The 11,539-nt window shown below is 37.5% G+C and overlaps 1 protein-coding gene across 1 annotated transcript; it reads right to left on the bottom strand.

Annotated features, from left to right (window-relative positions):
• Positions 1-2,716: 2,716 nt before the first annotated feature.
• Positions 2,717-11,488, bottom strand: TMED5 (transmembrane p24 trafficking protein 5). Its single transcript, XM_074152167.1, has 4 exons — positions 11,292-11,488; positions 9,223-9,320; positions 8,324-8,507; positions 2,717-5,811 (listed from the first exon to the last, which is right to left on the bottom strand). Exons 1-4 carry the CDS (start codon positions 11,472-11,474, stop codon positions 5,593-5,595), a joined length of 684 nt encoding a protein of 227 aa, XP_074008268.1. The 5' UTR covers positions 11,475-11,488; the 3' UTR covers positions 2,717-5,592.
• Between the last annotated feature and the right edge of the window lie 51 nt (positions 11,489-11,539).

Below are 11,539 nucleotides of genomic sequence, written 5' to 3'. Positions count from 1 at the left end.
GGACAGTCATGGGTATCTTTTGACTTGACTTTGATTTTTACTGCTCCCTGAAATCCTCCAGCGTAATAGAAAAATAACCTTAATGAGATGGTTAATGTCAGGTCTTTTAACACAACATTGAAATAATGATACAGACTATAGATACATGCTTTTAGAACTTTTTTCTTGGCAACTATGCTTTCCTTACACACCTGTATTCCAGTTTGGCAGGTAGCTGATGGAAAGTGAAGAGGGATATCTTGTTTCCAGAAACTTGGTACACACTAAGGGAAGAAAGGGACTTGTGAGCTGTATGTGTTCCAAGCCTCAGTAACTGCCTTCAACTATAGCAATTGATAGCATGAGAGAAGATAATGTAATTCAGATGCTTCTGGTGAAACTTCAGCAGTGATGGTGTGCTTACTATTAATTGTTTTAATGATTTTGACTATTATTTTATTACTATTTCATTGTCTTTACCTGTGATAAAAATCAATTTACCTTAAGTAATTTGTTAGTTTTGAAAATGAAATCATACAATAAGGCATATTTTGATCTACTGTGCAGTAATTTATGAATATGGTGCTCACTTCTGTACTAGCATTCCTCCTATATGAATAGTGAGTTTCTGTGAATGGGAAACTGGAGTGGTGGGAAAGCGTTGGAAAGGAAGGGCTTAACATAAGCCATTTCTCAGCAATAACTGAGTTGTGTGTCTGTCAGCACCAAAAGCTGGTAAGTTTTAAAAATACAGTCTCAGAGAATTGTTCTTTGAAACTAAGGCAGGCACAGGAACTGTTAGCTTTTAAAGACATCAGATGTAGCTCTATCTACCTAGTTCTAGGCTGTCTTAACTAACTGTTGGGGATAATGAGTCTTTAGGACAGATTGCTATGTATGGTTGAATGAAATGTTTAACAAGGTAGTGTTGCTGCCGTATCACGTGGTCACGGGCTCTGAGGATCGTGCTGCAGCCTCACAAAGGAGCTGAGTTGAAGAAGGAAGTGCTGCGCTGCTGAGTGTGAGGGATGCAACAGGCTTGTGCCAGTCTGAGGTACCCAAGTGTTAGCTGGTTAATGTCAGATCCTTCAGCATAACACTGAAATAAAGATACAGACTATAGATATATGCTTTTAGGAAGAAGTTAAGACAAAAGGTGCAATTTGTGAAAGCATGCTTCAAGAGACCAGTAAAGGGAACTCTTGCATGCATTTCTGGTTTTGGCCAAAATGGCTTTTGATAGTTTTCACTGTGCATGTACCTTTTCAAGTCAAACCACTGTTCCTTCTACAATTAATTGCCTAATCTGGCAACATAACATTATACCTCAGTATTTTATGGTAATCTACTTCATCGATCCAAAACACAGTACAAAAAGGAAGTTCCTGTTTCATGATTTGAACAATGCGGTTAGCAGGCTTCCGGACAGGCCTGCGTTTCTCAGGAGTCTTGTGAAATGGTAAACAAGCTCAGATTTGTCATGTATTACTTGATTAAGCTGAAAAAAAACCTGCTCCAAAATTTTGAGCTTTTAGGCTCAGGGTATTGTGGATTCTCCTCTGAATAACTTGAAATTATTACATATTAATAACTAGTAGTAATTTATATTATGGAATTCTTAATTGCTAGTTTGATATTCTGTGATACTACTTTTCTGTTCTCATTCTATTTTTCCTAGGTATTTAATATGCTGACTATACCTAATTAGAAATGAAAATACCTATATTGTGAAATAAATTGTTTCTTTAGAGGAGGAAAATATAAGAATTAATGGAAGCACTCAACAGGTCATCAGATGTCAATTGATGTTTGCTGCTGAAAAATACACTTGTTTTTAATTCTTAGTTTCACGTGGTTTATGTACTGCTGTTAATTGGAAACACATGAACATGCACACAACTTAACATATCAAGACGAAGTACCTTCTGTAAAATCCTTTCTAAAAAGGGTTTGGGAGGACAGATGGTGATTGAGTTAGAGCAGTAAAGTGTTTTTTTGAGTTCAAAACTGCTGTCCTTCTGCGTTATCACAAGCTTACAAATTCCCATAATCTGTTCCTTGGGATATTTCCTCTTGCCTTTTTTTTTTTTTGGAGGTGAGAAACTTGGATCTTGGTTTAGTTACTAACAAGTAATACTGAACTAGACAAATAGTTTCCCAAAGTCCAGCATGCTGTTTTAATACCAAGCGGTCTTGATTTAGGCTGCCCTGAGGTCTTACTGTTTCTTGCTTTGAACACAGAACTTTACTAGTCTCAGTAGTACTATTGACCTCTACTATAATTTTGGACAAGACAGTACCTACCATTCTTCCCAGAATTTCTCCTAACCTTATTGCCTGCATAACTGAAGTATGCCATTCTCCTGTGTGTGTAATAAACTACAGGTGCGATACAGAGTATAAGAATTAAGATGCAAATACTGGGAGGAAAAAATAAAAATTAAGGCTTATACCTGACATACATCTGACAACTTAAAAACTAAATGTATTTTCTGTTACAAAGATCAGAAGTTGGTGTCCACTCTGATCTGACACCTATGTAAATCTGAAGTTATTTGCATTGATAAAGTTGATTTTGGGTTATAGTGAATAAGAACAGAATATTAACACTGTATGGTGAAGAAATGAAAAAACTGCATTACTAAAAACATAGTTCTTGCTGGCTTAGCATCCTTACCTTTTGCAGCATTCATAAGTACGGCATTCTTCCTTTACTGTAAAACAAAGACTACAAACACAGGTTTAAACTTCATTTATTGAAAATCTCAGAGTTTTGCATAATTTTATTCAACATCTGCAAGTCTTAAAACACTTAAATTCTGAATAAAAAGTCCATTAAGAAAAAAATTTAAATTTATATTCTCCTTTGTAAATTTTTATAGAATCAAAAGCACTCTACTAAATTTTATTTAGCTGCACGTTTAAATGTCGAATCCTTCACCTCTGATAAACATATTCCAGCTGCCAAAGGTTATCTTTATAGTTATTCCCTGCTTCATTTTCCATGATGAACGTTGTATTGGGGAGAAAATACAGCTGGAGCTGTTAGTTGCAAAATAACTTCTTCCAGATGAACTCTGCTGACAATTGATGTGTTATTTTCCTTCTACCAGAGACTGCTATTTGTAATCAGAGAAACTGCTGCAGTTCAGTCTTGTGTCTGATCAGAGAAGTCCGCATTCAGTAGCAGCTTAAGCTAATGCACTGTAATGTTTTGCCACTGGATGTACAACCACTGTCAGAGGGGCACAGCAGAGCAGCTGGTGAACCTAATCCCTTGAGGTACCCTTGGAAAACTTGGCAGAGCTCATCTGTTGGAGGTCTAAGCTGAAATCTAGAATCTAGTAGCTTTGATATAAGAGGTAGGTGTCTTAGCCACAGCTTCACAGAGCTGGTTCAGCATTTTGCAGGTGGCTTGTTGCTTCACACTTGTGGTGATGCAAGTGAAGATAAATCTCCTAGCAAAAGGGGCAGAGCCCTAAGAATCTTATTTGCCTGTCCCAAAGGGACCTGATCAAAACCTTGGAAGTTGACTTTAGTGAGCTTTGGCTTATGCCCTGATGTACATATGTGGTATACTGGTACTGGGAGATGTACAAGGAAATAGCAGAAAAATATTACTTGCTTATTTGCTACTCCAGCAGAAAGAATTAATTTTTCTTGGACTTTGTTCTGATCACAGAAAAAAGCTTTGTGAAAAAAAGCTTTTTTTTTTTTGGCAGGTTAGAATAGAAAGCATCATGTGAAAAAAGAAGATATGCAGAACCCTAAAGGGAAACAATCTTATTTTGGACACAGCTTTGCAGAAACAAAAAGTAGCTCAGCAGCCTTTGGAGCCCTCTGTAACAAGTTTGGTGATAAATAATACTTTTGCTTATAAGAACTATTGTCTGAAGTTGAAGCTGAAGTGCTGTTTCTGTGTACTGTAGCCCTTGCTAACATCTGCTTCATTTAAACAAAGTATTTCTTCATACATCTATTAACCCTGATTTATCTCCATAAAATAATTTTTAATTACAAAGTCTCAAAGTTGCAATTCTGCTGTTCATACCCAGATGACACAACAACAGAAACAACACTAATACATATGCTTTTTTAAAAACACTTTTTTTACAAGTGGTGGTGGTTTTGGGTTTTTTCAGGAAAGTGTTTTTTAAAAACACTTTTTGTGATGAAATGTAGTTTAACACATTTATACAGGAAGTTTCAGTGACTTGGCACATTGTAAGAATTACTAACTTTGAACTATTAAAAAAAGTTAATTCTCACACACCAGAGCTTTTGGCAAAAATTCTTCATGCCCTCACTACACTGTTATAAGCCACTTCATCTAGAAATTATAGATGACTGATTTAAGAATAGCTTTGCCCTAGTTAAGTGATATTAGATCATCAGTTGATCCTAAAATTTGAAGCCTGTACTAACTGCTCATGTAATTCATGCCTTACTCATATAAATAGCTAGATAGAGAAACACTGCTTGGATGAACTGAGTGTAGTTACACAGCTAAAAGACCTGTGAGTGTGAGCAAAAAGGGAAAGTTTAGGTGAACAGCTTTGGTTTTTCATGCCTGTGTAAGTTACCCTATTAACTGCTACATTAGTCATAGACAAAAACTAATACAAAATAAATTGGCAAATAAGAGGGATTTTGAGACTACAAAAATTCATGTTAAGGTAATATCACATACTGTGACACACTGCTCCCCCTTTATTAAAGGGAAAGAATAATATGAGATATGACTTCTTGAAAATTATCTATTACATAAGGTTACAGTTACTAAGATTTTGCAAACCATACTTCAAGGTGTGTGTACATTTGTTTGTATATCACATAGTCACTTCTCTCTTAAATCTCATGTAACAGCCAAAAAGGAGAATAGGGTTGTACAACTACAGGACAGCAGGATTTATGAACAGGAATTGCACCTATTTTCTCCAATTCTTTTCAACACTGACTCAATTTCACATTGATGGTGCTTATTTTTGAAGTGCTGATGTTAGTCATCTGTATATAAAACAAGTTCTCATTTTGTTCTTGCAATGTTAGCCCAGTGTTTCTCCATGATGCCATACAACAAAAGCTGAGGATTTTTAAAAACAGGTAACTTTGAAGATAAATGCCAACAACTATAGACAACCCCTGTGGGCCCCAATCTTGTAAACATTTAGGCACATATGTAAATTCACTCAATGATTAACAGCAAATAAACCAATGTCTAAGTTACCATTTAAAGTTTTATGTGAACATGAAAAAAAGGGTAGTATTAACATTTCTTTGCATATGCACTAAGCATCCTGTGCACTATGCATAAGTTAAGTCATTAACAATCATTAACAAATGCTACAAGTACAAAACAATAGTTAGTAGTTCTTGCAAAAATAGAAGAGCTTGGGGCGTGGCATTCTATCCATCTTAAAAAAAACAAATCAACAAAACAAGACCACCACCAAAAAACAACCAAAAAGCCCAACATGAATTGAAAACCTGATGTGTACTCCCTGTTCAAAAGAATCTGAAAGGTCATATTTTTCTTCCCCCCCCTTTACTGTAGTAGTTTATTGCTTCCCTTCTCCCCCCATACCTGCAACATTGTTATGATCATACTGGACATTAAGTTCTACTTTTCCTCTTATCTTCAAAGAGGCTTTTTAACATGTAAACCTGAACAGCTGATACCACCACCATTACTCCCAAGTTGACCATGGACCAGAAATTCACTCTGTCAAAGTTGCTTTCTTGTATGTTTCGGTCACGAGCCTCAAATGCTCTGAGCAGGGTCTGAATCTGGACACTCTTGCTTAATCTGGCTTTGACACTGTTGATCGATTCCTGGTAAGTAACAAAAGAGTATTTTTAGAAGAAAAAAACCCAACTGAATTAAATGTATAGCTTGCAACACATACAAAATACTAATATCATATTACCACATATAATTTAATTTCTTGCCAAGTAGACAGTTAATTTCACTTTAAAATCTATGCCTCATCACAGAGTTTTCATTAATTTGTCTAGCCGGTTTATTTTACATCACCTAAAAAAGCTTAATTACCATAGCATTAAGGTTCTATAGTAATTTGGTTTTCCCCTTTTACAGGCTAGGGAAGTGAGAGAGAAATCAAACCTAACATAATTTTTTTAGTATTCCGTGTATCTTGGAGAACTGCGATTCCAGGTATTCACACAAGTAAAAAGCAGTGCTCTCTACAGAACTAATCTCAAAACAAGTCACGTAGTAGCAGGCAAATGTAGGGCTTTTCTTCTGCTGGATAATCAAAGTAAGGCATTTTTTCACGCCAACTACCATCAGGACTGTAGCAAAACAAAAGTAGTACGGTAATGTTGTATTCCCATCTTCTTTTTATGCTTTCACTGTAGTGGCTATAAACTGCTGCTTCAGCTTTGATTCTAAAGCAGAATTTTGACAATAAGTTGTGAATAAGACAACTGGAGGTCCTATAAAGGACACACAGTGTGTCTCACAGAACCAGAGGAAGTACAGAAACGCTCCGGCCATAACAGCAGCAGCTTAAGATCTACTCTTTATTCCGTGTTTACAAAGTCAATGCCTGGTCCTATAATCTGTTAAAGTTTTATCCAGAACATAATGCATAGTCACAATCTAAAAGCTGATCTCATGAAGTGCTGATTTATGTTCTTGATATTATTATGGGACCCTGAAGTAACTTCAGTGAGAAAAGTAATGTGTGCAGTAACAGGAGGCTATAAATTAAAAACCAAACAAACCAACCCCAAAAAAGGTTAAGCCCAGCAGTGACATTTTCTCCACGGACATTTTCTCTGTTGCATATTTAACAAATATTTCAAAAGATCTATTTTGGAAGCCAAATAATTTTATGATTATACTAAAGTTCATATGTTACACAATAAGGAACATCAACACCATAAAAGAGCATTAAAACTAAGACACAATTCCCCATTTTCCCCAGCAAATATGTTGTTTATCTTTAAGAAGTTAAACTACTAAGTGTTTGTGTAAGTCCTTACAGAACTTGCAAGTAAAGTAATAACTTGACTAAGTAAACAATGGCACCAAAAAATAATGTTAACTTTACAAAAATTACCTATTTCATAAGATCTGCAAGGCTCTCAAAGACAAGTTTTGCATTTCTTTTTCTTTTGGAAGAGATAGCAGTATGTACACAAGTAGCTATAAAATCCATTCAAGTATTGCTTGTGATTAGTGAGAGGGATTTTCTTCACAATTTCCCCCATAAACTTTGGTTTTTCTAATTGTCTTAATTGCCAATTTTAAAGAAGATCTGGCCAGCTTCTCAGATTCTGTGTTTGGTTTTAACTATTTAAAAGTGTATTGTATACACCTATAAAAGATCATAAACATTAAGTTTGTTTTGTTTTTTAAAAACTTGCATTTTGTTTCTTGGAATAAATAGAATACAAACCATGTCATTCCCTACACCAGTGTATTCAGTAAGTGTTTGTGGATGTTGGTTTGGGTTGGTTTTTTTGGGGGTGGTTGTGTGTGTGTGTGGTTTTTTTATTTTTTAAGATACCTGTTATCTGTAAGCACAAGCAAACAGCCAATGGCTTACTGCATCCTACCAAGCACTAAGAACAGTGGTACATGAACAGCAATCAATCCTCTGCTTCTACAGTAATCTCAACATTTAATGATCATGAAAGGAAATAAAAGCCTTGACTCGGCAGTAGTCTTCATCCTACATCAAAAAGGGTCTGCGTGCAGTTTAAGCAAACGTTACCATTCATAGAATGTCTGCAAAGGTGAACCTTTGCAGTGTAATACAGATTAACTCCTGTCCTGTTGATGAGTTTGAAAAGATGAAATAAAATTTGGGGGGTGGAAACTTAATGAAGTAATATATAAATTGTTGAAGACAGAAATAATAATCCATCTGCTGGTCGGGGCACTTGTGCAGACGGGAAGAAGAGGCTAACACAGTACTTTATTTTCAAACATTGATAAAAATCTATGCAGTGTTTCCAACTACATCATTGGGATTAAGCAATACTTTAATACTATAAATTTTCATTTCATTGCTGCTGGGGAAAAGTGTCTCATTTTAGCAGCAGGAAGAAAGGAAGCTGAATTGGAAACAGTGTGACTTTGAATTGGCAGTGTCTTCTTGCTGATTCAGGGTCTATTCTGAAAATATTCTCAACTTTCTGTATGGAATCAAGAGATCTATGCTGCTAGGCTTCATGCATCAGTAAAAGCAATATATGGAACTGGAACAGTTTCCAGGATGTTGCACCAGACCAGATGCAGGCAGATCAGCCAAATGACATAGAGCTTTTTTCTGAATGTTCTTATGTTGAAGAGAATTAAAGATCAAATACTAACCAGAATGTCTTCCAATTTCATATCTAGGAGATCTGTGCCTGTAACGTACTTCTTCCAGTCTTCCTGATCTTGTCCGTCTTCTCCCATGTTGTCCAAGATCAGTTCAAAGAAAATCACCTTTTCAGAAATGGTACTGAATGTGTTGTCAAAACAGAACATGTAATCCCCATCTTCGGTTTCCACCCTGTGTATATGAGCAAAATGCCATTAAATTAACTACACTTCTTGTGCCGGTTCTCAAAAAGTGAGTTTTTGTAAGTAAGCTTTCCTCTTTCAGACTGACAATCATGCAGTTAGAAATAACTGACTATGCTTTATATGAAATATGAAATAACTGAATATGCTATATAAAAATAAGAACTCTAAAGACACATTGCAGATTGCACAGTCACAGCAAAATAAGCCCACTGACTCTAAAGGCTTAAAATGATGAAGAGAGAGGCTTACTTTGATTTTCCTTTACTGGGATTTTGATTCATTGTTAATCATTACAGAAAAAGCTATAATGAGTGGAATTCTTATACTCTAGTAAAATTACGATAATTACTGGATATTTTCATAAAAGGACTGGAAAAATAGGGGAATTTTCAGCTTAATATTTATATAACTGTCAAGATCTTTTGCTATTAGATGTGGAGACCTTTTTCAGCTTCACAATAATTATTTTTGTTCACTGACCATTAACAGCTATCATTAAAACAAAAACATCCTTCATTTCATGGTAACATCCATGTAAAAGCATTCAGTGCTTAGTATTCAGTAATTGGTATTCTAAAACTGTCCTATTAGAAAGTCTTCTGTAATACCAAGGAATAATAAGTACTCAACCTTTATTTTAGTTAAGGAAACCAGAAAAGTACTTTATGTAACACTTGTAAGTTTGAAGACTTTAAACTTACGTATGAACTCCATCTGATTTTCTTTCATCAAAAACGAGAGTTTCACCCTTTGGAGACAGCAGATGAAAATCAACATCTAATCCTGCTCCATCTAGAACCTGTGAAACAAACAAACAAAAAATCCCTCCAACCAGTGGAATTCCATTTGCATTGCCGATGGCAACATTTTTAGGGAGGGCAAACACAAGGGAACTGACACAGAAAGAATCTGAAAGCTAAATCTGCCTGTATGAGTTCACACCAAATTAATTGGAAACAGATTAAAAACTCGTTCAACCCAAAAGCATTTTAGCCATTTCAAATCTTAAACTAAATATGAACTAATCATGCTAGGCTGGGCTTACGTTGAACCCTTCCTTAATTGTTTTTAAGAATGCATACAATTTTATCAATAGGCAGGGTCAGACAACCTGTAAGACAACCAACAAACGGCTAAATCTAGGATTTCTATGGCAGACATCATTGATGGGTAAGTGCCAGCGGTAAAAACCAGCGCTGGTTCAGTGGTGGAAGAGAAATTTTATAACAAAGATCTGTCACTTTTATGTACATAAACATATGTTTAATTGTACAAGAACACAATCTATGCAGTGTCATCCCTAAGATCTTTTTGTTGGGTGAATTAACAGTGTAGAAGACAGGATTAGATGTCTTATGGCAATCAAAGGTGTACCACAGACCTTCTCAGTTTTTAATGCAGATTTAAGGTCTGAATTCTCCCAGGGCATTCTCATCTCCCAAAGGTAGAGGGAACTGAAGGCATTTAGCTTCTTAAGCTCCTGGGTGTGTACAGTATTACACAGCTGTGCTTCTTTAACTGTATAACGTGGCGACAGTTGTATCACCACATCTGTTGTGTTGTAGACATTCTCCAGAGGGAAGATAGTAACTGCACAAGGGGCCAGAGAGGATGATTTTTATGACATTACTTAGGTACATGCTAGGGGAAATTTTTGTTTGCTTGTTTTCCAGTGAGCTATTTGCATATAGCAGTCTGCTCCTGCTGAAATTGAGGGCAAAGTTTACACCGGCTTAAAGTGACACTGGAGACTTACCGAAAAAAGAGAAAGGACAAGGAAAATAAGTAGCTAGCAGCTGATCAAATTAAAAGCCACACATAGTGATACACCTTTAGGGCTATGGCACAATCTAACCACCCGGAACAAACCTGTCTATCAGCATAGTGGTTAATGCATGATGTCTTTGGAAAATGACCTGCATCTCTACAGTAAATATTCCTATGCTTTTGCCACTAGCAATCCAGGATAATTAAGTACAAAATAAATCCATTTCCAATAACGTACAGAGGTCCTTTACTATGCATTCAAATAGACAGATGGATCATTGCTGTTAGCAGTAGTGCTGAAAAATTTATGCTGACTAGAAATAAATTCACTGTTTACACATTAGTTTTCTCTAAAATATAATTTTTGATTATGATTAAAATAAAATCCTACTTAGTGCAAAATAAACTCCTGCTTTGCTTAGACAGGGCTCTGAACAAGGCTTGAACACGTCGATCTTTCATTCTTGTGCAGTTCTGTGTGTAACAATAATTAGAAAATAATCAGGAATTTCAGCTTTATATTTTTAGTTGGGAAACAGAGGGGAAAAAAAAGGGGTGGTGAAGAGAGACAGATCCTGGCCAATTCCGAGGCACAGCAGCAGGATGGGAAAATATTCCCTATGGCTGTTCCAGTGAAAAAACTCTTTATTTTAAGGAAAAAGAGAAAAAAAGAAAATGAAAAAAAAAAAAAGCCAAAATCTTTCCCTGGGGAACTCGACTCTTCCCAAAAACGGCATCGCGACCTTAATGTTAGTCCAGTTAAATAAGCCTGCTTTTGCAAAACTTTCACCGCGGGGGTAAAAGGCGTTTTCCCGCAGGACGCGGGGGCAGCGGGGCGGCCTCCCGCCGCCGCTGGCCGGGGCAAGGCCGGCGGGGCCACCGGGGCCGCCTCTCGGGCAAGGGCAACCCGGGGTACCCCTGCCTGCCCGAGCCCTAGCCCGCTGGGCGGGCCGCGGAGCCTCCGTGAAGGCGGGGGGAGGGGGAAACCGGCGGCCGAACCCACCTGGTACTCCAGCTCCAGCGAGGCCTCCTTGCGCATGGGCTGGTAGAAGCACTCCCTGCGGCCGGCGGGAAGCGTGAAGGTGAAGTCGCTGTCCAGGGAAGGGGTGAACTCGGCGGCGGCCCGCGGCGACAGGAACAGCCCCAAATACCCCAGGAGCAACCGGGGCCACGGTACCGGCACCATCGCGGCGGCGCGGAGAGAGCGGCGGGCGGGGCCGGTCCCGCCCACGCCCCCGGGGGCCGGTCCCG

Source organism: Numenius arquata, chromosome 8, assembly GCF_964106895.1.
Source record: "Numenius arquata chromosome 8, bNumArq3.hap1.1, whole genome shotgun sequence".
Taxonomy (NCBI): Eukaryota; Metazoa; Chordata; class Aves; order Charadriiformes; family Scolopacidae; genus Numenius; species Numenius arquata.
Note: the sequence above shows the minus strand (reverse complement) of the source record. Positions and strands in the feature narration are given on the sequence as shown.